Here is a 24,558-nt window from a genome sequence, read left to right as displayed (position 1 = left end):
AGCGCTGGCCTCTGGTGGGGTAGAAGGTGTTGTAATTCGCTGAGGCATTATATTGACCTTGTCCGGAGCCTTGATTTCTGTTGTTAGTTTGCTGACCGCCACGGCCGGTCGCGCGGCCCCAACCGCGACCGGCCCCAACCGCGACCGGCCCCACTGGAGAAACGCTGCTGGAAAACCTTTTTAATGCTCAATTGAGCTCTATCCAGGGACGTAAAGGTAGAGACAAATTTCTCTAATTCTTTTATAAAGGGGTCCCCAAAGAGGCCCCCCTGGGCCACCGCCCCCGCCTCCGAAGAGGCCAAGTCTCCCAGTTTCGGGTCCAGCTTTATTAGGAGAGACCTCCGGCGCTCGGTCCAAAAGGCGCAATTGGTGTTCCCCAGAAAAACCACTACTCTCAGTGCCCAGTTGGACAGGACCTCCGGGGAAGTAACCGCCCCTGATACTTTAGCCTCCTCCGCCATGTCTAGGATCTTAGTTATAGGCCCTATGGCATCCAAAAGCTTATCCTGACCGGAGCGCCAGGAACGATCAATCCCTTTGCGAGGATCTTTAACGAACTTCGCAAGAAATGTGGCCTTCTAAGGGTCCAATTCGGGTGTAAGGGCCACCTTGCCCTCCAACATGGGTCTAGGGCACTCCCCGCACAGACAACTCCTTGCTTCCTTCTCAAGATGCTTGTGGAGGCGTCCTGCGATGAACTTCGCCACTTCTCCCCAGGGGTCCAGGCAGCTGACCGCAGATGCATTATTTCATCTGGGTCTAGCATGCCCGAACTGTCCTGGGGCAGCTCGGTGGCAGAGCCCGAAGGCCGCCAAGAACGCACAGACCCATCCTCGTCATCGGTGTCTGACGGGGAAATACCACCAGGGGACGAAGGTGCCATCCCTATGGACCCCGAAGGACCCGGGGTCGGTGGAGGCGCAGGGGTAGGCACGGTCGCCTTGGCTAAAAACGCGTCACGCAACCGTTCAAAGGTGTCCCTGTCCACACCCTGCGCCGCACCAGAAACCCCTTCCCTGCACACTTTCTTAGGGTCTGGGGGGGTCACCCCCCACCGGGGTCGGCGTAGTGCCAGAGACCCCCAAATGAGCCTGAGTCACTCTTTCACACTCCTGAATAATGCGGGCGGATAGGCGCTCCCCCATGGGCCCTCCAATCTCCGTCACACAGCGGTATATGGAGCTATCAACCGCATAATAAAACTCCTCATCATTCAAATATTGATGAGATTCCTCCTCCTCATAATATTCGTCCTGATCCATCACTACAGTTGTACTGCCCGACCCACTGCACACCACTAAAGAGGGGGGGTGGGGGTGGAGGGCTGGACACAGGATCAGGACAGCAGGTGGTAGCCTGCGCAGTATTTATTGGGCAGACCTAATCTGCAACGTTTTTGGCCCTGGTAGCACCGGAATACAAGGGGGCACCAAACCCACAGCGCGCAGACGCTCAAGAAGACAGGGTCACTGCCACCTCCCTGCGCGCTGTTAAACAAGTTAGAAATGCAGGAAACAATAAAAGTGCCCGAAAAACGCCCGCAGCGTGGTAAAACTGCTTTTCAGACCCCGACCACCAACGGGGCGTATTAAGGGCAATGGGTGTTGGTACAGACTCAGGAGGCCCTGAGCGTAACGGTGAGGCGGCGGGGAAGGCTCCGACTGGTCGTTCTCCTCAGCGCGTTTTCCCTGAAGAGAAAAACCGCACCGCACCGAGGCGAACGAGACGCTCTGGCTCCCCCTAGCGGCCGGAGGTAACCGCAGAAACAGCAAGTGCTCCCGCAATGTAAAAGGGCTCTGGAAAGGAAAAACAGAGCACAACCACTAAGTCGACGATATCAAATCCAACAAGCGTTTAGCACACAAAACCCTTAAACTACCCCACAATGCAAACCCAGTGAGTAGAGAGGAAAAAAACACTTAACTGGCTGCGAAGCAGCGAAGAAAGAGGGAGTGGTCACAGGAGGGATGTCCTACCTAGCTGCCATGGACATCGGTGAAGGACTATACTGTGGACTATTCTGCTGGATTTCATGGGGCTTGTAGTTTTTTCTAAAAATTCCAGTGATGTTTGTAGATCGTATTCTTTGTTCTGAGGTTTAGGGCTTATGTTATTGCTTTTTGGCTACTGTGTGTTTTAAATAATAAAAAGCGAAGAAGGGAAAAAGCATAATCTGAAGCCTCCGGTCCTGACATAGAATCTGCCATCATGTCAAGGGCGCTGTGTATTTTCTGTTTTTAATGGGCTCTGAACAGAGTTTTTGTGGGCATTAATCACACTTATAGGACAAATGGGTTGCACTGGATTTTTAATGGCTGGGTTCTCATTAGATGGGCATGGTCCAGTGCCACTGCACAAGGGCTTTGCTAAATGCAATAGGTCTTGCATTTACGCAAGCTTGAGGTATTGGCATTGTAAATGACATTGCCTTTTATTAATGTTTTGGTTTTAAAAACATAAATAAAAGGCATTGTCATTTACAATGCCAATAGTTTAAACTCGCGTAAATGCGAGACCTATTGCATTGCAAATGCTTGTTCTACTTTGTCACTCATTTGCATCAAATCAGGCGTCCTGTTGGCACAATTTGTGTGCTCCAACACCCAGCTGGGACTCAACTTGCAAGAAACTTAACGTTCTTTCAACAGAACAAAAGGTGAGACACCAGTGAGAGAATGTGGAGTATTGTGATAACTCCACAATCTTTCCTGTACAGCTTCAGGGACCATTTCATCCGCCACAGTAGCCGTTTGAATCGTGTCATTCAACATCCTGTTCACTCTCTCCACCATACCATTGCCTTGGGGAGTATACAAAGCTACTGTTGACCCCCATCATTAACAAGAAAGATTGCATCATTTGAGATTTAAACTGAACACCATTGTCTGAAACCAACACTTTGGGAACTCCTTCTCTGTGAAACATATCCCTCAATAGATCGATCACAGCAGTGGTGGTAGGTTCACTCAAAAACTTGCATTCAACCTATTTTGAGTGGTAATCAACTACCACTAACCCATACTTAATTTCCTTGTTAAGATTGTACATTGGATCGCTTCTAGGCCTTTTGGCTAAGATCAAGTGTAGTATCTGTTCTTATTATTTAAAGATTGTACATTGGACTACAAAATACATTCCCAGTTTTTCCCAGGGACCATTAGGAAAATTGACTGGGTGAAGAGGAGTGTTGCTCACAAAACACATGCATAACAGACGTCATTTGTGATATTGTACATTATGTAAGGTGGAACTGTATGTGTGAAATCATTTTTGATGGAAAACATGCATGACGGGGATGGGAGTACATTTAATTGAGTGTAATGGGTTGTGAGCTATGGATAAGGCTGTAACATAATTTTGTGAATTTGAAGTCTTTATTTTTGAGCTGTGACTACTATTATTACACCTTCGTCAAGCTTAACTTTCCTTTACATTTAGGTTTTTACGGAATTGGATTAAGGCCGTGATTACACCTGCATAGCTAATTCTCTTTGGGTGGAAACTCCTGATTGCACCTGAAATGGGCTTCCAAGTTGAGCGATATTTGTGCCAAAGCTAATTGTTCATGGAGTATTAACCCATATTGCAGAGTGTGTGGCGGGTAAAACCTGGCAGAAACTTGTTGGCAAATGGCGCATTTGCACAATGTGAAACACTGTTCTAGGAAAACCGATTAGAAATGTCAGCCATAGCCCGCCGCATACCTGTCACCAGTGTTCCGGTGCTATTTTCACAGAGTTTAGGTACGCTAAACGACCCTCGTGTCTCGGCCAGGCCTGACCCCAAAATGGCGGCCCGCTTCTCCCTTCACCCGGCGCGACTCCTAGCTGCAACTAAGGCCTCCACTGAGTGACTCTACCATCCCCGGCCTCTCTACCAGCCATACAACCCATAGAGATTTGGAGCGACCCGCGCCAAATGGGTGCTGTCTAGCGCCCTCACCTGCATTACTCGGTCCTCCAGAGGAGCCTTGCCTGACCTCAAAATGGCGGCGGCTGGGACATATTTTCGGCGCGAAGATCCCAGTGAATAAAGCAAGAGCCCATCTAACATGCCTATGTGTACCCAAAGTCTCTTTTAATAACATTGTATGCACCAGGGGCCTCAGGATACACGCCAAATCACCAATGCTGTAAAACTGATCACGTGCACTGCACTGCCGCCTCGAGCCAGGTCCCTACAGCACTACCTCAGAGAGTACATTGGCCGCTCCTACACTTTCCAAGCTCTGCTGAGTGTCCATCCTGCCGCCAATTCACATTTTGCCCGGCACCCTACTGTCTCAGGGCTCACGGGGGAATACTGAGTATCGCCAAGCTACCAAGACACCAAGTCGCTCAAACGCCAAGACCCAGTACACTACTGCCCCAGAGCACTTGGGGGATCCTGAATATCGCCAAGTCTCACAAAGTTGCTCTAAGAGGAGGCACATAGGCGACGAATCCCGTGTGGTGCCCACCCTACAGCCAGCTCACGTCGCCTGTGTCAGAGCCTGCACTCAGCCCCTGCTTCAGCCTTCCTACTTCCACTGGAACTGATCCTGCTGTCAAGCTGGAAACTCTCCGCCTCACCGCCAGCCCGTTAAAGAAATCCAATAAAATGGCTGAGAGAGAAGACAAGAAGAACACCAAGAAAGTGAAGCCAGAATCGTCCCTATCTGACTCACCAATCAAGGCAAGAGCGGACCTTAACAGCACCCTGGATATGATCCTCAAAAAGCTGGCGGAGGTGCACGATCTCGCAAAATCGACGAAGAGCAATACTGATACAATGCAGCTTGAACTTACGGCGATAAGGGCAGACATGAACTCGGTCCACAAGAGCATAGACGAGGCAGAGCAAAGAATAAGTGTTGTTGAAGACAAAACCAACCTCTCAACCAAAACTATTTTCCAGCTTCAAAGATCAACTGACTCCCTCAGACGCCAGAATGCGGAATTGGAAGACAGAAATAGGAGGGGAAATGTTCGCATCTTTGGAGTTCCGGAGAATGCGGAGAAGGACGCTGACTCCTGCGTTGCTTTCTTGGAAGCCTGGATTCCTTCAGTGACGGGTATTTCATTCAACCATGAGTTTGAGCTTGACCGAGCTCACAGAGTTCCAACCTTCATCCCTCAGGGATACAAAGGCCCGCGACCACTGATCTGTAAACCACTGCGGTTCCAGCACACTGAAGCCATCTTGCAATTCGCTAGACGCAACCACTCCGTCACCTGGGGAGGCCACAAAATCACCTTCACTCAAGACTACTCGAAGGACACGATGGAAGTCAGGAAAGGTTTTCTAGCCCAAAGGGAAAAGCTAAGATCAAAAGGTATACAATTCTCCTTTGCAGGCCCAGCAAAATTTAAAATCATCACCAACGGTAGACCTCGCTTCTTCTCCAACCCTAATGAGCTAGCACAATTTTTGGATGATCCACCTACTCAAACAATGGACTCATCTAACATGGCATCTAATAAAAGAAAGACAGAAACTCATGAAGCTGAAAACTTGTCCACGGGGGAAGGGTGAGATGCCTTCAAACGTAAGCTCAGGTTTAAGTTAGCACCCGAAGTGACCTTCGCCGTCAGGTAGGACCGAATTTCACCTACTTTTGGGCCCCATACTACGTCCTTAGTCTGCTCCTTCTCGTTGCCTGGGGAACCGGAAGCTCCATGTTCAAAGACTCATCTAATGACTTTACTGTTATATGCGCCCTGAAATGGATCATTCACACCTGTGTCCCCTGCATGGTCACCGGGTTCTGCTGTTCTTCCCATGATGTTATAGTCCTGCAAAAAGTAAATCCATAGTTGTGACTAGCTATTGCCTGTACAGGAGCTCTGCCAATGGCTTAGATTAGCTTTAGGTTCATTCTCCTACAAAATAATAGCTAGACTTATTGATTTAATGTTCTCTCGTGTTAGATTGACCCCTGTTACTCTAGAGAGCCGGGAAAGTCCATGCTGTAAGACCTGCCTATAGCCACTATTAGTAGTCCAACTCTGTAGTAACATATTATTATTACCTGTTGCTCTGGCATAGCCAATATACTCTGCTGTTCTTCCGAGGGTTGTGCAGTCCTGCATAATGGTATACTTGTAAACCCGACCAGCTCTTGCCTCTATAGGCTCTCTACCAATAGCCTGAAATTCCCTGGTTATGCCCTGTTACAAATTATTAGATAGATATTACGATTTCTCCTATTATGATGACACCTTAGTCTCATCCTACGTCGAGCTTGGACGGTACTGCCGTCGCTGCTCCTTCACTCTGGTTATGGGAGGGAGGGGAGGGAGGAGGGTTGGGAGGATGATGGGGTGGGAGGGAGAGTGGGAGGTGGAGGTGGGGGGGGAGAAAATTCTTGGAATGTTTCAGTATGCCTTTTATGTTCTTGTTTTGCCTCTTGCTGTGTCCTTTTATTTGCATCAGTACGGATCTCTAACAAACAGAAATGCTTATGGTTGATTGTCTACCACATGCTCTTTCAGCCCTTTTCTGACCTTCACAAACATTTCAGCTGTGCCATGTCAGCTAGCGTAGCCAATTATGCGGTAACTCTTAACTCAGTAGGTTTATCATTCCACAAGCGACTCGCTACAGCCTCATGACCCACACCATGTCTATATCAGAAGGCCTAAACATTGTCTCCCTAAACGTCAAAGGGCTCAATCACCCGGTTAAACGGAGGAAGGTCCTAGAATATTTAGCCAAATCCAAGGGCGACATTTTCCTTCTCCAGGAGACCAAATTGTCTAACGAGGACGCTGAATTTATCAAACAACACTGGATCTCACACACCTTATGCTCCTCAGCAGTACACAAAAAGAGAGGGGTCCTTACTCTTATTGCAAAAAAATCCAACATTTCCTTTGTATCCCACACTCAGGATACTGATGGCAGATTAGTCATGGCTCACCTTCTAAAGAACAATGATCACATCCACGTTCTGAATATTTATGGCCCTAATGGAGATGATCCGATCTTTTGGGACTCACTCTCCCCCATACTCGAAAAAGTACCTCAAGATGAACTACTTATAGTTGGGGGGGACTTCAACTTGCCCCTAGACCCAGTAATCGACCGCCAATCAAATTGCACCTACCACCCTACCCGATCACACGACAGCTTAAAACGCCTCTGCTCCAAATTTGACTTACAAGACTCATGGCGCCTGCAACACCCTGACGGCCATGATTACACGTTCTACTCGACTCCCCATAACTCCTACTCCAGGATGGATTACATCCTTATTAATAGCCCTTTCACCCACCTCATTGAGGAAACCAATATCGCCCCAAACTGGTCTCAGACCACTCCAGCATCCAAACTAAATTAGTAGGCTCCAGATCTATCCTTCCCCCGAAGAGATGGCGCTTCAACGATGATATTTTCATGGAACCAGAAAACAAGAAAAAATTAGAAACAGCCATACAAGATTACCTTACCTTGAACGATATTCCGGGCTCGGATATTGCGAATGTTTGGGACGCACTTAAAGCCACAATAAGAGGGGTGATTATTGGTGTCCGGGCACAAACTAACAAGACACTAAATTTAGAGCTTGTTGCTTTAGAAAGAGATATTAAGAACCTGGAACTAGCTCACGCTGCGGACCTTCACAATACTTCGTTCCTAAATGACCTCACTAAAATGAAGTACGAGTATAACGCGATTCTTAGTAGGAGGGCGGGGGTCTGGGTTAATAAATTCAAGTCCTTGAGGTTATGTGAAGGTAACAAAGCAGGGAAATTACTGGCATCCTACTTAAAACATAAGAATAAGCAATTCAATATTGCCTCAATCAAGGATCAGAATAACACTGTCCAAACTAAACAAAACCTCATTCTACACACCTTCAAGTCCTTTTACGAGGATCTTTGCAAAAATAAATTAGACTTCGACTCTCAAGCATGCTCCAACTACTTGAACTCCTTAGGCCTTCCAAAACTCAATGCCGCTGAGAACTTGTCGTTGAACTCTCCGCTCACCCTACAAGAAGTCTCGGCTTCCATTAAAACCCTCAAACGCAATAAGGCACCAGGCCCTGACGGTTTCTCAGCTGGTTTTTACAAAGAACTCGGGTCCTCATTAAGCCCAACCCTACTAAAGCTGTTCCAATCTTTTGCCTCAAAAAAAGGAGTAACAAAATCCATGAGCGAGGCCACCATTATTATTATACCCAAAGAGGGGAAGGACCCGCTTCTGACAAAAAACTATAGACCTATATCTTTGATAAATTTAGACTGCAAGATCTACGCCAAAATCCTCGCGGCCAGACTGAACTCACTCCTCCCTAAATTAATCAGTACATCACAGGTTGGGTTCCTAAAACATTGCATGTCTAATGACAACACGCGACTCCTCTGCCATGTTATAGAAAGAGCCAAGGCGCTTGATGCTCCCTCCGTAGCTATTACCCTGGCCGCGGAGAAAGCGTTCGACAGGGTATCTTGGCTCTTTCTGAAACAGTGCATGTCCACCTTCAACCTAGGTAACCCCTTCATAGACATGGTTATGGCCTTATATCTCTCCCCAACCGCTCGCATCGCCATAAATGGCTCACTGTCAGATCTATTCGACCTGGAGCAGGGGACCAGACAGGGCTGCCCCCTCTCCCCGTCACTCTTTCTCCTTGCTATGGAACCCCTTATTGCTGACATTAAAAAGAACGACAATATTAAAGGAGTAAGCTTTGGCGATACCCACGTTAAACTAGAGGCGTATGCGGATGATATCCTGATAGTATCTGATTCCCCGGAGTCCTCCATCGCCGCCTTGATGTCCACCATTGAATCATACTCCACCCATTCAGGGTATAAACTCAACAGGGAAAAATCAGAGGTCAAACCCCTAAACATCCTATCCACTAAAGACATGCTGGGGAATTCTGGGCTCTGCTGGCAATCAGGATTTGTCAAATACCTGGGGATCGAATTTGGGGATTCCCTTTTGGAAACCCTTCAACAAAATGAGAAGACTACCTTAACTAAAATAAAAAACCTGCTGGAAGGATGGTCCCCCCGCTTCATCACGTGGTGGGGCAGAATAGAGACCATCAAAATGATGATCTCCCCCCTGGTGAACTATCTTATTTCAATGCTTCCCCTAACCCTCACCCAAGACTTCTTCCATAAACTTGATCAAACTCTCGCCAACTTCTTATGGAAAGGGAAAAAAGCGAGGATCAGCATAAAAAAATTACGATTAGCCAAGTCATTAGGAGGGGTCAATCTACCGGACTTCAGGCGCTATGAGACCGCTTTCCTTGCGAGACAAGGGGCCCACTGGCTAGCCCCCGAGGGGAACTACACCCCAGTTTGGCTGGAAGTCGAACAAGCACTCCTAAACGGTATCACCCCTGCTGCAGCCCTCTCACTCAATCTAAACATACTACCCCACTCGAAATCAATCTTTCGTAACACCAAAATAGCACTTCTTAAAATCGACAAATTTCTAGATCATAATATTAGCCACTCAGATTGGGAGTCTTTATGGTACAACCGATCCATACTATACAAGGGCAAACCCCTGCAGAACTCGCAGTGGATTAAGAAAGGCATCTTTTTCCCTCACCAACTATTGAAGGGGTCTTACCCTATCCCGTTCAGAGACCTACAAACTACGTATAGTCTTGCGCCTCTTGAGTTCTACACCTTCTTAAGTATAAAAACCGCCCTCACTAAAGCGAAACTCTCTCTAACTCCACCCTCCCTCCCATCGTACCTTAGTAGGTTAAACAGACTAGGACATCAAGTGTCCCATCTCTACAAACTTATCCGCCCCCAACAGACCAACCTCACCGCACCACTCACACAGTTCTGGTCTGAATTGTCATCTAGACCAATTTCTGAAGCGGACTGGACCAATACCTGGGAGTCTTGCATGCGACACAAAATTAGCCCGACTTTATCCCAGACCAAATATTGGTTCCTCCTTAAAACTTTCTGGACTCCGGCGCGACTTTATGCTCATAACATCACCCAAGACGCCTTCTGCTGGAACTGTAAGCGGGCGGAAGGCGACTTAGCACACATCATCCTGCATTGCGACTGTGTAACCCCCTTCTGGGACAAGATATTTGACTTTATCAGCAAACTTTTCCCCATCTCCCCGTCCAGAGAACTGCCGTACCTAGCCTTCGGATTCACTCTAGAGCCTTCCCTCCACACCGACGACCGGGCACTACTTGATCTCATGCTCACTGCAGCTATTAAAATTGTCCTTAGTAATTGGAAGGACTCTAGCAAAGCTACCTTTGCTTGCTGGCTCAACTGGATAATTAGCCTAAGGGGTGCGGATAACATTGCTCTCCAACAATCACCTTGGCGCCCCCCTATGAGAAGGATGTGGTCTACCCTTGACCGTTATTTCACCACCCATAAACCACCTTAGATATTCTCTCCCCCCGAGGCTCCTGTTCTGCTCTGACACCACCCCAACCCGACAGTGTGGAATTACCCTGTTAGATCACTGCACTCTACCTATAATCTACTGGATAGGCCGACAAATGTTGTCTGTAGGACCAATGTGGTATATATGATGAGGTATGCATTACTATTGCGTAACCTACTGTTCATTACGTTTTACCGCTTTCGCTCTATTGTACTGTACTGCTCCTTTGTAACAATGTATGTCTTTAAGTCTGTACTACTTGTATTTTATTTTATTTTATTTGCTACTGAAACATCCAATAAAAACTTATTTGAATTGAAGAAATGTCAGCAAACACTAAATTAGCCCTATCTAGAGTAAAGATTCCTGTGACCGAGTTTCATTCCAGCTTTCTATGGCCATAGGGGGTCTCTTTATTGTCAGAATAGTTTGGTATGGGCCTAATGTACTATCCATAGTGTTCGTAAACCAGGCATGTACAAATAGCACCGAGGCTGCTGCTCTACGAATGCTGGTGTAATTTTCAGTATAAACGTGTTCCTAATAGATTGCATTGCTAACTGTACATTTGCCTGAGGTCGTACAATTACCTGCCTAAAGAATAGGAATTAGGCAGGTCACAATTCATGACCCTTGGTGATTGGCTGCAAATGTAACAAGTATTGGCAAACGCAATAAGTCGCACCTATGTAAAAGACATTGGTTTTTTCAATGTCATTTAGCCATGTTGTGTTCAGCATGGCTAAATGTTTGTGGAGTGCAGTGGCGTAGAATACCGTAGAGTCACATAGCGTAAAGTGGAATGGAGTGGTGTGAAGTAGAGTGGGGAAGTGGAGTGGCATTTAGTAGAATGGCATAGAGGAAAGGGGTGTGGCGTTGAGCAGAGTGGTGCAGCGTGTCATTGAGTGGAGTGTCATAGAGTGGAATGGAGTGGCTTAGAGTAGAGGAGGTAGTGGTTTGGAGTTGAGTAGAATGGAGCAGCGTAGAATTACGTAGGGTGGCAGAAGGTGGAGTGGCGTACAGTGGCTTTGAATGGAGTTGCATAGAGTGGCGTGGAGTGGCTTGAGGTAGAGTAGAGTGGAGTGGTTTGAAATGGAGCAGAGTGGCGTGGAGTAGCTTAGGGTAGAATGGCTTAGAGTAGTACAGTTGTGGGTGTATGTAACTACATTTTCAATAGTGACGACTGATAAGTTGAAAGAAAAATAAATAAGCCATATGCCTGTGTTGAAAATAGAAAAGCACATTGCACGTCCAGGAACAAACCAGAAAAAAAATTGTGCATTGCAAAAAGACTAGGAAGAACAAAGCCGAGGAAGAACACATGTACTTGGTCCATGCTATGGGGAGGAGCTAACACAAGAAAGGAATGGAAGCCAACGGAAGCTAAGCAATCAAAAGATTGCAAACGAGAGTGACTATGAAAATAACTAATGGTATGCTGGTTTTCACAATATGTATTGTAGGCAAGACCTAATGATGGAAGACAGCAAGGGACTGCCCCTGCATTTGCTTTGGGTATCGTACATGTACTGTTCTTTTTTACTTCTTTGAAGAAAAATAAAAATGTTGTTGTAATTCTGCCTGACCCCATAGAGAAAGCATAAAACCTGTTTTCTATGTAGGAAGACATTGGGGGCTCTCAAAGGGGTGTGAATCCCCTTTTGAAATTCTCATTGGAGAAGCACCTGATGGGAAATTTCTCCTTTCGTGAATCATTTGCCACCCAACACGGGGCTTGGAATCTGATCAGTGGTTTGCGACTGCACTTAAGAATACAACCTATTGATGGATACCATTTTGACTCTTTAATAGGGGGACGTCCCCTTTCAAGCTTACTCGTATTTACGATTCAGAAAAGGTTGGAATGGAAAAGCCATTAAACAGGACATTGTCCTACTCTTAAATTTTTTTATCCAGACTAGAAAATCTTTTGTGTTTGTAAATCCTGTGATTTTGTGAATCTCAGGCTTTGTAACCGCAAAAAATGTTGGTTCATCTGGCCCTAAATTGTTTTGATTAATATGTTTTTGGTAGAACATAAAAAAATTATCAAATGTAACAACTGTCCAATTATTAGCAAAAAATAAGATGAAAAGAAATGCTTACATATAACCTCATTTAAATTGTTTTAGTAAACCAATTAAAATATATGCTAACAAACCTGATAGAAAAGGTCATCATAAGAGTGTTTTAAAACTTTGTAATTTGAATTTAGGTTGTAATGTGTCTTTTATTGTTTCCTACTGCCCTCTTGTGGTGAGATTGCAGTATGGAAAGTCATGCTAAAGTAAGGAAATTGGAAACCAACCTTTGCCTGAAATACATTTTAAATGTTTTGATTGCCCGGTATATTTAAAAAATATATATTATTTTACATTCCTTTATCCAGTGTTATTTGGTCCCGCGGTGATGGACTGAAACCGAAATGTGACTTTGTTTTCTCCCCCATTCCTCAACTTTTATAAGCAAATTAAAAAAAATGTTTCTGGAATGATCTCTGGAATTGTGCATCATATTGGTTCTGGGTCACGCTTCATTGAAGTTGCAACAATTACCTACGTACTCATCATATGCAGTTTCTTTGTTTAGTTTTTTCATACATCCAATATGTAGGGCCAGAATTGAGGGGAATCTGGAATTTCCTTCGTCTTAGGGCTAGTATGGTGATAGGAATTCTACTAGAAAATGTCCTCTAGGTAAAGCAATTTTCCAGAAAAGATTCTTTTTTTTTTTATTGCTATCAAGCTCTAAACTGTAGTGTAAGAAATCTGTGGTGTCTAATTTAAGAGCTAATTAATTGTTATGGTTTTTTTCTTCAAAATACCTATTGTCAGAAAGTATTTCAACTGTTGTTACAGACTTGATTCCTGCTTTATTTCATCTTAGTGGCAGGTGTGAAAATTTTGCATTGCCGCTTGACCCACCAAGTCGCCACTCCTCTTTTTTTCTTTCTTTCTTTAGGGGTTACATATATTTTAGTTGCAGATGTTTTAATTTGCCAAACTTGTTTGTAATTAGCCTGAAATGGTGGCAAGGTAGAAATTTACTTTCCGAGATTGATCAAATAAGTTGCATAGAAGTGGATAACTGTAAATATCTGATACTTGTCAATAGCATTAAGAGACACCTCAGAGCACATGCACATTCTACAAATATACATGCCATGTGTTTTATTATTACCACTTGGTAAAGTAGTGCTGGAGTCACTCTGCTCTATAACTGCACGGGTCATGCCGTAGTCATCACAAGGCTACTGTCATTGATATATATCACTGATTCTTGCCAGCTGAGTAAGGAGTTAAGAGGTTATCTTCACCCGTGAGTGACTATGCCCAGCTCTGCTAATTTTTCAGTGACATGACCGTGAATTTCAATGCACATCCAGTCGTTCAAAGGTAATCCTGACATGTAACCAACTTCACCCAGAAATATTAATCTTTCAATGCAGTGTAAGCGAATCTGAATCAGCCGCACAATCATTTCAGAAATAAACTTGCCATGTGAATGACCTTTTCCACACCTACTCAAATCTTACAGGTCATCCTGTCATGTGAGCAGAAATCCACCTTATTCTTGCCAGCCAGTGATAAAGCTGAAATGGGATGGAATCTGCTCTGAGTATTATTGCCTTTCAGTGTCGGTTTCAGTTTATTTTTTATTGCTCAGTTACTTAAAACCAGTGCAAAAAGTTAAAAATTCAGTAAATATTCGAAAACACAATATACATAACATTGTGCCCCAGTATACAAAAACCTCTGTAGAAGAGCCAACGTTTTTACTTCCCAGTCGGTGTCCCAGCAGCTGCAGTGACTGATTATAAACAGTTTGAGAGGGAGATTCTGTAAATAACACAAATTCTTAACCTCAATTCATTTTCTGTTGCATTACTGTTTCTTCTATCTGTTAAAATATTTTAACAGATGTGCAAGAAATGTAATTGAGACCCAAGTGTAGATGTGCAAAATCCAAAATTGGTTATAACTAACACACAATCAAATTAAATACTAGAAAAATGAAATAAAGTGCATGTTAAGAAACTACGGGGTCAATACCCATAATATGGCAGATCGCAGAATGAACTAGGTGGATTAGAACTACCACACAGTCTGATACAATATTAGTATAATCAAGTAAAATGCATGCTTAAAAGTATGGCGGGTTCATTACCCATAATTAAGGCTCCCAGTTTTCTGTTTGTACTGATTTTTACTGATAATTACAGACAGAAAGCAATGTGTGTTCTGTCTTTGTCTTTTTTTAAAAGTGGAAAAATACAGAAAATTGTGATTCTTGTAAGTAAATCTCCATCTTGCCTTCCTAAATTCCAGGCCAACAGCTCAGAAGATACAAACATGAGGAGGTAAAACTGAGATTTCCTTAAATACAGGCAAATATTAACATATATTTGTATATAATGCTAATATTTATCTGTGGGTATAGTGTTTTGTTATATTTGGCTCATTAATTTGCTGAAACACGACGGGCATTAAAGTAGGAGTGCATGTTTGTAAGTTAAATTCATTATGAAATGTACCATTTTACGACACCATTTATTCTCAAAATAATTATGGATAAATACAAATAAGATAGGCAAACATAAATATGGATAAATACAGACAGAACTGTTAAAACAATAAATACCATAGAACCGTGAGCCCTTCCCATAATGTGCAAATCGCAGAATGGGAAATAAAGGAATAACATTTTTATAAAATAAAAGATCGCCAATCAACTAGATTCCAGTTGTTGACCCTCCCCTTCCAGGAGTAGGATTCATTAATCAAAATGTGCAAAGTTGCAGGGTAATCAGGATAGGGGATATATTGAGTCTCAGTGCAAGCTGCCACTTCCCAGTCCAGTCAATATAATGCTGATAACACCCAACCACGATCCTCGCGTACACTATTAAATAATCTAATGCCTCCCTCCCTTTTTCTAATTCATATTCCACCAGAGGAAAGCACAGGTTAGCTATATGCAAGCAATCGGGAGGGTGAACAAACCATGATAATTTTAAATGGTAACTACGAGCATAAAAAGACAGGGCTATTTCAGCTTTCCGCTCCGTAGGGCATCAAACTCTATAGACCAATAAAACGCCTCGTCAGTTTAAAACACTCCCTTGTCTATTTGATCGGGTGCCTTTCACTGTATGCGAGGTTGGGGGCAAATTTACGAGATGAGCTAAGTGATGAACCCAAGTACAGATACATAGGAGAGTCGGGAACCCTACATTTATGAAGGATGTTAAAGTTAATTAATTCCTCGCCATGCATTCACCACTGATTTTAATCCTTGTCTAAGAGTACCATTATAAAAAAAAAATACACATCGATCAGCAACCATGAAGACAATTTTAATTTACACCCTCATCTCACTTGAGTTAAGGAAACACCCTAAAAAACCTCAGCTCTGCTGTAATCAGATGTCGAATCACACAGGTGAATCACTAGGTGTCTCGAGTGAGACCCCAATGATGAAGCATGCCCCAAACAAGGTTGGTGTGTGAGGGGTCTTGTAAAAAAAAAAGCTAAAGGCATTTTATTCCGCACTGTGTGAGGGACATCTTTCAGGAACTTGGTAGCTTGCTCACTCCGCTTTGATTAGTAATACTTCTAGATACATACAGGTTGTGCTGGCCCTTGGGATCCGGTTTTCCCCTAAGAAATCTCACAAGTAAGAATTCAAAACCTGAACATCAGGTAAGTGACCTACCCTATATCATTATCGTTCTCTAAAGGAGAGCTCATAACATCATATAAAATATATATCAAGAATTAGTCCATAGTAGTTACAATAATAACATGGTTATTTTAGAGATCGCTTCAAACCCTATGCCGGCTGTCCTAAGTGCTGTAAATACCAGGTGTTATCCATTTTAGTTGAGCGACCTTGGAAGGCTAGAAATCTTAGTTGTCCTTACAGGAATTCAAACGCATGACTTATTGATCACAGCAGGTGTCATAAGCGAGCATTTAGATTGCTAAGCTATCATCATTTAAATAGGTAGTAGTTTGTACAGAGCTGCATATTAGAGTTAAGGATGTGTGAAATTGCTTATTTCTTTCCCCCAAAAGTATGCAAAGTATCAGGAAAGTTGTGCAAAATGATGCTTAAATGCTAAGGTGTAACTTGTGTTCATAAGTCACACAAGTTACTGGTAAAGGGATTGGTTCAGCAAGAAAATGTCTCTTGCAAAACATTTTTTGTGTGGTGGTGTGTCCTGGTCGCGTAATGAGGCTGGTGTAGAAGTATGAGATGTCTAGGTCATCAAAGTCTAATGATAGATCTAAAAATGAGCTTTTGGCATAAGTTTCTCCTCTAGCTGGTGGGTCTTTCTAAAGCCTGGAAGGAAACATGTATTTAAGAATTTCTTCCATCTCTAATCGGAGCTTTTGGCCGTTGTTTTTGCATATTTTCATCCCGTACTCCTCCTCTTATGATGACCGTAATGCTTTTTCAATTCCATTAATTAATCTTCACATGATGACACTTGTGCAACATAACACAGTGTGCTTAAAAGAAAGTTTTTTAAGCTGAATTTCTAAAATACAATACTGTTTGTGTCTTCAATAAGTTAAGCCAAAAAAAAAAACTTAAAGCACTATGTTTGTGTTTCAGCATTTACATTGGGAAAAGACTGACTACACCTTCAACCAGCAGCTACTGATGGAGTAGAGCCGGATGCTACACCTGTCCCGTGAAGTTGTATTACAGCCACATTAGTGAATTTGACTGACACATTTTTAAGCATGACATTGTGCATCCTGTTTCTACATTTTTTCCAGTTATCCTACATTTCAACTGGAATTCAGTATTGCATCGGAGCACAACTGGAGGCTTTCCTGCTGCTTCGTTCTTCACTTTATTTACATTTATTTTGCCCAAATGTCACTACTAGTATATTTGCCAGAGTCATTTGTGTCAGAAGGGCTTCTTCCCATCAAACGCCACCAGCAGAAAATAATCTCAACAAGAGGTTGCTTCCTTTCGTAAAACCAGTTTTAAGGGGATACACTATCAATGGTGTCTGCCTGTAGAACAGAAGGAAGTATTGAATTTCGTAAAACTTGCCCTCCCCAAAGTTGAGCGACATTAAAATGGTGACTTGGGCACTTCAGCCATGTGTTACTTCTAAAATCCTAACTTCAAAAGCAGTGCTGCCAAACCTTACCTGTCACCTGAAATTAAAATATTCTTTTGTGTAGCTCTGTCAGATAAATTCCTGGTGTCGTAAAAAACTGACTTTTGTAAGCCTGTCTCTGATCGTTTTTCATGCAGGGGCAGTGCATGTATCTAGTTCTCTGGTAGCTTTACCGGGGCTCTGTCTGTTTCATTGTCTGATCATTGAAGCATTTGACTAGAGCAGGAAATAATATTAATGAAGAGTATGCTTCATACCTTTCGTCTTTCGGCATGACCATTCTAATGCTCTTTTTGACTCCTGCCTTTAGCTGGTACTAAAGTCACGTACTAAAAGTTGACGAAACGCTCCACAGGAAGTTCTCTTCTCCAACATTTTTGCTTTCCTATATCTCTTAAGAAGTCTTAAGATGTGACTAGAGCGCTTATATTTATGTTGATGTTGTCTTTCCTTTAGTGAAATTCCTGAATGTAGTTGTATTTTTTTTCTTTTTGCAAAGATTGTCACACTATTTTAGATGATGTGATGTTATGGCATTGTTTTAACTGGTTCCAGAGAATGCAGAAGTTATAGGAGCATATCTTTGACAAACGATGCAACCAATAAAAAATGGTCTTCAGGAGCATCCTCATGGAAGCATGTTATTTCCCCAAAGCGGGAACAATCCATGCACATTGAAAGAGAAATTACAAATCTATTTAGAAACTCATCAGTACGGGAGTATTTGATATAAAATTATAAAACCCCTAGGGAATCTTTAGTAAAAGTTGATCGTTGTATCTTTTAAATGGAGAACAGGGGCCCAAGGCACTTTTTTCTCAAATAAAAAGTAAGCATTTGAAACCCCGAAACACTAGAACCTCTGTTCTTATAGATAAGCATGTCAAAATGCCCAGTTTATGAAGTTAATGCCACATCCAGCGTGAATTCATAAATGGAAAGGGATGACATATTTGTTCTCCATATTTATCTGCCTTTTTTGTTTACCACATAGAAACAGTGCTCTGAAATCAGGTAGTACACAATTGGTATTTAATGTTGTTTCTTTTTTGTGTTTATTGTACCATGTTCATGGGCGACCCAGCAGTCAATCCCCATGTTTCTTATAATATTATATGCAGCTAGATAGAGTTTTCACTAACAATACTAAAATATTTAACTTTAGGGAAATCTCTGCTCGTCTCTGTAATGTTTTTAAATGTGAAGATTTACTACCAAATTGTTACAAAGCACTAGGGCAACTGATGTTTCACTTGAGTAGATTTTAGTGAATTTCAGCGCATGTAGCATGGCTCTGAATGACATTCAATGTTATTGTACATAAGTTAATATCTTACTCTTTATTCTAGAATTTCTAATATGGAATGTGAGAAACGTGTCACTTTTAAAGTGACCTTAAAGTGCTAGAAATTGTTTTGCAAAGAGGAGACACTTGAGGTTCTTCTGTAGTTTCACTTTGCACTTGGTGCATACAGCTACTCAACATGTCTGACAGGATCTCGATTATACCATATTAACAAAATTGCCTGCTTGTGATCTTATCACGAATTTAAGATATCCCTCTTTAGCTCTCAATATCTCTATCTGTTTCTTAACATGGGCCTCTTTCGCAAAATCTATGGTTTGTATGATCCAGTCACCCTGGTATCCATTAGCCTGAAGATTTGGTTTGAGTGCATCTGAAATGGAACATGTGTTGATCATTGTAATTCACTGTCTTTCCATCTGCTTTTGTTCAACACTTCCTACTGTAGACATACCACAGTTAACACTGACGTGAGCGGAAAACGACAAGGCACCTCTTTACCAGGGAATCATTCAGTTTATCTGTTTTTATTAGTCATCTTCCTCTGGAAGCTGCTGGGAGCCATCTTTACCTTGAAAACTCCAGAAAATAGGGTTATCTGTTATAAGATTAATTACATTGACCGTCATGATATATGGCCACATGGCTAGTCCCTAGTCTGCTCTTTGTTTATGAGTTAACTAAAAAGGATGAATAATAATAAATATCCAAGCTTCTCTCTAGGTCTGCTTTGTGCAATGCGCACAAAGTACTGGCATGTAAGTAGTTATGTCAAAGCAGATAGACATTGGGAGAGACCTCAAGTATTTTGTTTGCATTGTAGGACACTATGACTTATAAAGAAATCTCAAAATGTGACTGACTGTCAACAGCATTCGTTTTGTTAGCCTGATTTGTGGAAAACTGAATGCATAAAGTACATTCATTTAAAATTTTAATTAATATGCACAATTGTCCTTGTTTAACTGGGTTTCTGCTGTGCTTACATAAAGCGTATGCAGTATATCCACGGCGTGGATAGAACCCATTGCAAACACATCCTTTGATTCTACAAGATGTTTTCTTCATACTCCTCTTCTGTTTCAGTTCTTTTGTAGCAAAAGTAGGAGCAGTGAGCAGAACTAGCTCACAAAGAGCTGCTGATTCGAGCCCTTACAGGGGTTTGTGTTTTTATGGAGCATTTGCTTCATACAAGCAGATAAGCTCTTTTTAAAGTTAACCTGTTAATTGGGAAATTACTTTTTACACTGTCTTTATTCTGTCTTAGGCTTTTGAAAACATTATTATTAAGAAGTTAGGCAAGGGTTAAAGATGAAAGTCTGCTTGGATGTCCCATACCTTGACGGTAAATTAAATAATTACCTTGCATACCACAACATACATATTTTTGAGGAAAAAAATTAATATAGCCCTGCAGTGATTCCAATCACAATTTATATAGTTTAACATTTTAATGTCCTTTCAAGAAGCTATTTATTTTGATGCGATTGGAGTTTTGCTTTAGTCCATAGTTGTAAAAAGTCAACGTTGTGTGTGTGCATATGTCTTTCAAATGTGTCTATATGTTGTTTGGGTGAGGTAGAAATTAAGCTAAATAATGAATTTGCTCCTCCTCATGGTATGGAATGTGACCCTTCTGCCAGACAATAATATAGCAATCATTGTGACTAAATATTCCCATGGCCATTCCTGTAGGAAATGTTAAATGTTTCCTTTTGGGTAAGGGGACTAGGTCTTGGTGGTTCATGGTGAGCACTTCTCTGAGGCGGGGGCATGGCAGGAGTATTAGACTTAGCGTAGAGTTGGAATCTGAGGGGCATCTAGTGTGTTGTGGGAACCTGGTGTTAGTTGTGAAGATACTGGGTGGCCTTTTGGACACCTGATGGAGGCAGCTTTTTTCCTGTATTGGCATAGTTACTGTATTTATTGGATCTCTTTTCACTGCTGTCTTCTTTTATACAGAGGATGCTTTTTTTACGTTGTTATCTTGTAACTAGTGATTTCGGACTGATCAAGTCAAAATCAGCTGCTGGGAATCCGTAACCTGTGGCAAATTTTATCCTGAGTTGAGGGTGACTTGTGTTGTCCATAATGATTTGCTTTTCCTTTGAATCTGTTATGCCTGTTTTAGGGAGCTATAAAATGAATTACTTTAAGTTTGGCCCCCTTCTTCAGAAAATCGGTTCAGAACAAGAAATACTTTATTGGTCATATTCTTTGTTTTCTCTTTCCCCTTGAAAAATTGATTCCTTTCATCATAGAGACCGAGCCTGTCCCTTTTCATTCCACATATCAATTTCAATAGGCAATTTTTTTCAGCTTTGTAATATAGGGAGATGCTGTGTGAGCTGGAGCAACACCGACAGTCGGAGCTCTTACTGTTTGTCTCTCTTCTTCCTAGGCAGTGCAAGTTTGATTCCAGATCTAAATCCTCACCTGTTAAGAATCTTTGAGATCCGAGTACACCCTATGTATGTATGTGTGTGTGTTTGCATGTGTGTCTTTTGAAAATCAATCACTGTGCTTCTAAGGTTCATGCCTCCCTCACTGCCACACTTCCTGTCCTGTGGTGCTGCATATCTCGCCCCTAAGCAGGATTTAAAGCCTGTTGTGATTTTGCTAGAGGATCTGTTAGCCACAGGACATTTTATTTTCCTTTTGCAAGGTGGTTAATTAATTTAAAAATGGTAGCTCATACTTCCACCTTTCATTCTGTGTCGCAGTAAAGCGATGAGTCTGCATACTCGAACGTCAATCAGAAACCCCCCTAGATAAGTAAGTTTTTAATACACTTGATCATGTGATTTAGAGCTTCAAACCACTTGTATGTAGCTTTAAAATGTAAGTGATCATACAGTTCTATTACGAAGTGCCAATCATGGACACCTAGACTGATATTTTTAAATTCAATTGTTGGAGTATCCTTCTCACAAAATTTCTTAGATTTTTCAGAACATTGAAGATTATTTTATATCGAAAGATACCTACTGGCACAGCTGGCTGTAACAAAATAGCATGCCTCTGCATTTAGTAAAGCACCTTGTTTGTATAAAAATGGGGCAAGGTTTAGCTCTCTGTGTGTAAAATCAGTGATTTCATATGATATGATATGATCTTCTAAGTATGAACACAAGATAGTTTCAGAGACTGACGACTGGGCCCAGCTGAAGTATATATGTATATATGTATCCACTCATTTCAAGAATCTGTGAAACCTTCCATTGATTGGAGAGGGTATGATCACTGTAGTGTTATCCTTGATCAGTGCAATCCACTTTGTGAGGATTCTCCTAATGCCCTTGATGTTGGCCACAGTTTCATAATGTGTAACAATGTTATCATTTGAAATCGTTGAGACTTTTTTTTTAATGGAAAGCTTTATACCTGTTTACAATTTAACATGAAAATACAGGCTTTTTCACCAGTAAAAAAACTGGATAAATATATTTTGTAATTGATGATAAAAAACACACTGTATGTTTGCATGTCCAGAAATGCTGCAGGATCACTTTGCTGCTGCAGGGACTTATTTACTTAATCTTTTAACAACAAAATGTAATAAAGTCTTTATCAAAAATTTGTTGAAACAGTTTCAATTTAACTGAGCCAAAGTTATTTTTTTGCATTCTACATGTATTTAGGTAGCACTTTGTAACATTATATACAGTTTACAGTACCTGTACTCGTTGTAGCTGTAAGATTTTGTGCCATTAAAAGCTCCCCAAAAATGTTTTGTGGTGGTTCCATGATTCAAAATATTGTTTTATGCCACATTTTCATAATTAATCTGCTGTCCATTGAGTGGATTTGTGCGAATCTACAGAGTTGATGGCTTCATAAAGTGAAGTAACTACAACTGTATCTGAAAGACCTCGTGATTCAAAAAAAAGTCATTATGTTCAGTTCACAACATTTAGTTGTTATGGTTTATTTGCTAGTATAGATCGTTCACAAATGAAGGTCACAGTTGAAAAGATTTAACCTTCCATATAAGTAGGCCTTCAGATTAACACTAGCCTGTATTCTTAAACAATGACGTCAATTAGAGAATTGAAAAATGTGTTCAATTTTCTTAGCATTCTATTATTTTTCTGCCATGACATGAAATATCAAATGTCAGACTATATCTGCGTGTGGGATCTGAAGCACTTCTCATTGAGTGTTTTCTGTCCAAAACATTTAAAACACTTTGGATATTTTCTTCTTTAAGTGACTCAACACTAAACTAATATTACAATCAAATGTGCTGCTTACATATTCCTTCTATCTCTCTCCCTACAATAGAAGCACACATAATGGACAAACAGATTGGCAGCATCACCTAGAAAGCTTGATGCTGCCATTTTAATGCATGTAGCCAGTAGCCCACTCCCCTCACATTATGTGACAAGTAGTTAGTTTTGTTTTCATTCAGTAACAGAAAGGAACTGTGAACTCAGGACATTGCTGTTTTTAATTTTGTACTGTGATTTTGAAGCATTTTTGTTTTAATGTCATCCATCAATTTAGGTATTTCCCACCTCTTCAAATTTTTCTTTTTGTGTGAGTTTTTCCTCCGCTTCTGTCACACCCACTATATTGGTTTCTTCAGCAAGTGCTTATTCATTGGTGAGCGAAAAAGTCTGAAAAAGAAGATTATGCCTTCTGCTTTGTTGGTCTTCAAGACTTCTATGCAGTGGTGCATTGTTATATTTGTTAAAAATGTCTTCGAAGTTGAAGACGGAGCAAGTATTCTCTTGCAATTTAAGCTGCGAGCTGTTCAAAAGGTTTCTAGGTATCCATTATAGGTGAGCATTCTGTGGTATGGTGCATTAATATTGCTTGTGCATATTGTTAGGTTTTATGGTATGTTACTTTTCTCCTTTTCCTTCTCTCCCCCAGATCTATAACCCAGTTGCATTGTCCTGGCCTCTGTTCCATTAGAATATTAGAACTGGATGGAGGTTGAAGGTGGGATTGTAGAGGCATTGATGTTGCTGGAGGTCCTCTGAATCTAGAAATTTAACAAGACCTTAAACCTCAAGAATTGAGTCTTGGACTTTTAATAGGAATGTATGATGATACCACGCATACCATCACAACACAGTATTTTACCTTGCAGTTTTGACAACACAAGTCGACATCGACATGTGTTGGTGGGCCCTGGACTTAGGAATAGTGTGAATTACTATTCCAACTCCAGTCTACGTACAGTAGGGAAGGTGTTTGAATAGTAATTCACACTCTTCCTTAGTCTAGAGCTCCCTCCAGTGCAAGTCGATGTAACGGCTTGCGCTGTTAAAACTATGATGTAACCATTGCGCGTTGTAATGGTTGCGTGGTAAAGGATGGTTCCTCTTTCATGGAAGTCACATTAGCGGCAATCTGACGAATCCACATGTATTGAGGAACTTCAACTCAACACCCACAACTGAACATCTTCTTTATCACTTTTATGCTACAAACGAAGTTTACATCTGCGCGTGCCTCCACAAGACAGAAGCCTGTTGTCAAAGGTTTTTGTCTGGGGAATATTGCTTTTCACAAATTTTTACCATATCATTTGCAAAAGACATTATTTTGTATTGTGCTACCTGCAGGAGTTCTAAATGCCTTCTGAACATTATGTTTGAGGCATTTGAGCTGTAGATCACATGCTTTGCATTTCCTGCCATCTAGTGTTGGGTGTGGATATTTGCACGTTGTTTTTCTTCAAAGACGTCTTTCCCAGTCACGAGATGGATGATGACTC

The 24,558-nt window shown here is 41.8% G+C and overlaps 1 protein-coding gene and 1 pseudogene across 2 annotated transcripts in view; both read left to right on the top strand.

Moving 5' to 3' along the window:
• The window catches only part of BNIP3L (BCL2 interacting protein 3 like), a 112,544-nt gene extending 89,989 nt beyond the window's left edge, over positions 1-22,555 (top strand). For both annotated transcript variants that reach the window (XM_086943525.1, XM_086943524.1), the window contains exon 6: positions 16,999-22,555. In XM_086943525.1, the coding sequence (XP_086799651.1) occupies positions 16,999-17,047 (49 nt within the window). In that variant the 3' untranslated portion in view covers positions 17,048-22,555. The remainder of the gene's footprint in view (positions 1-16,998) is intronic.
• On the top strand, positions 3,052-3,160 carry LOC147679981 (U2 spliceosomal RNA; annotated as a pseudogene).
• Positions 22,556-24,558: the final 2,003 nt, after the last annotated feature.

Source organism: Lissotriton vulgaris, chromosome 11 (assembly GCF_964263255.1).
Source record: "Lissotriton vulgaris chromosome 11, aLisVul1.2, whole genome shotgun sequence".
In the NCBI taxonomy this organism is placed as follows: domain Eukaryota; kingdom Metazoa; phylum Chordata; class Amphibia; order Caudata; family Salamandridae; genus Lissotriton; species Lissotriton vulgaris.
This window is presented reverse-complemented; position numbering and strand designations above follow the sequence as displayed.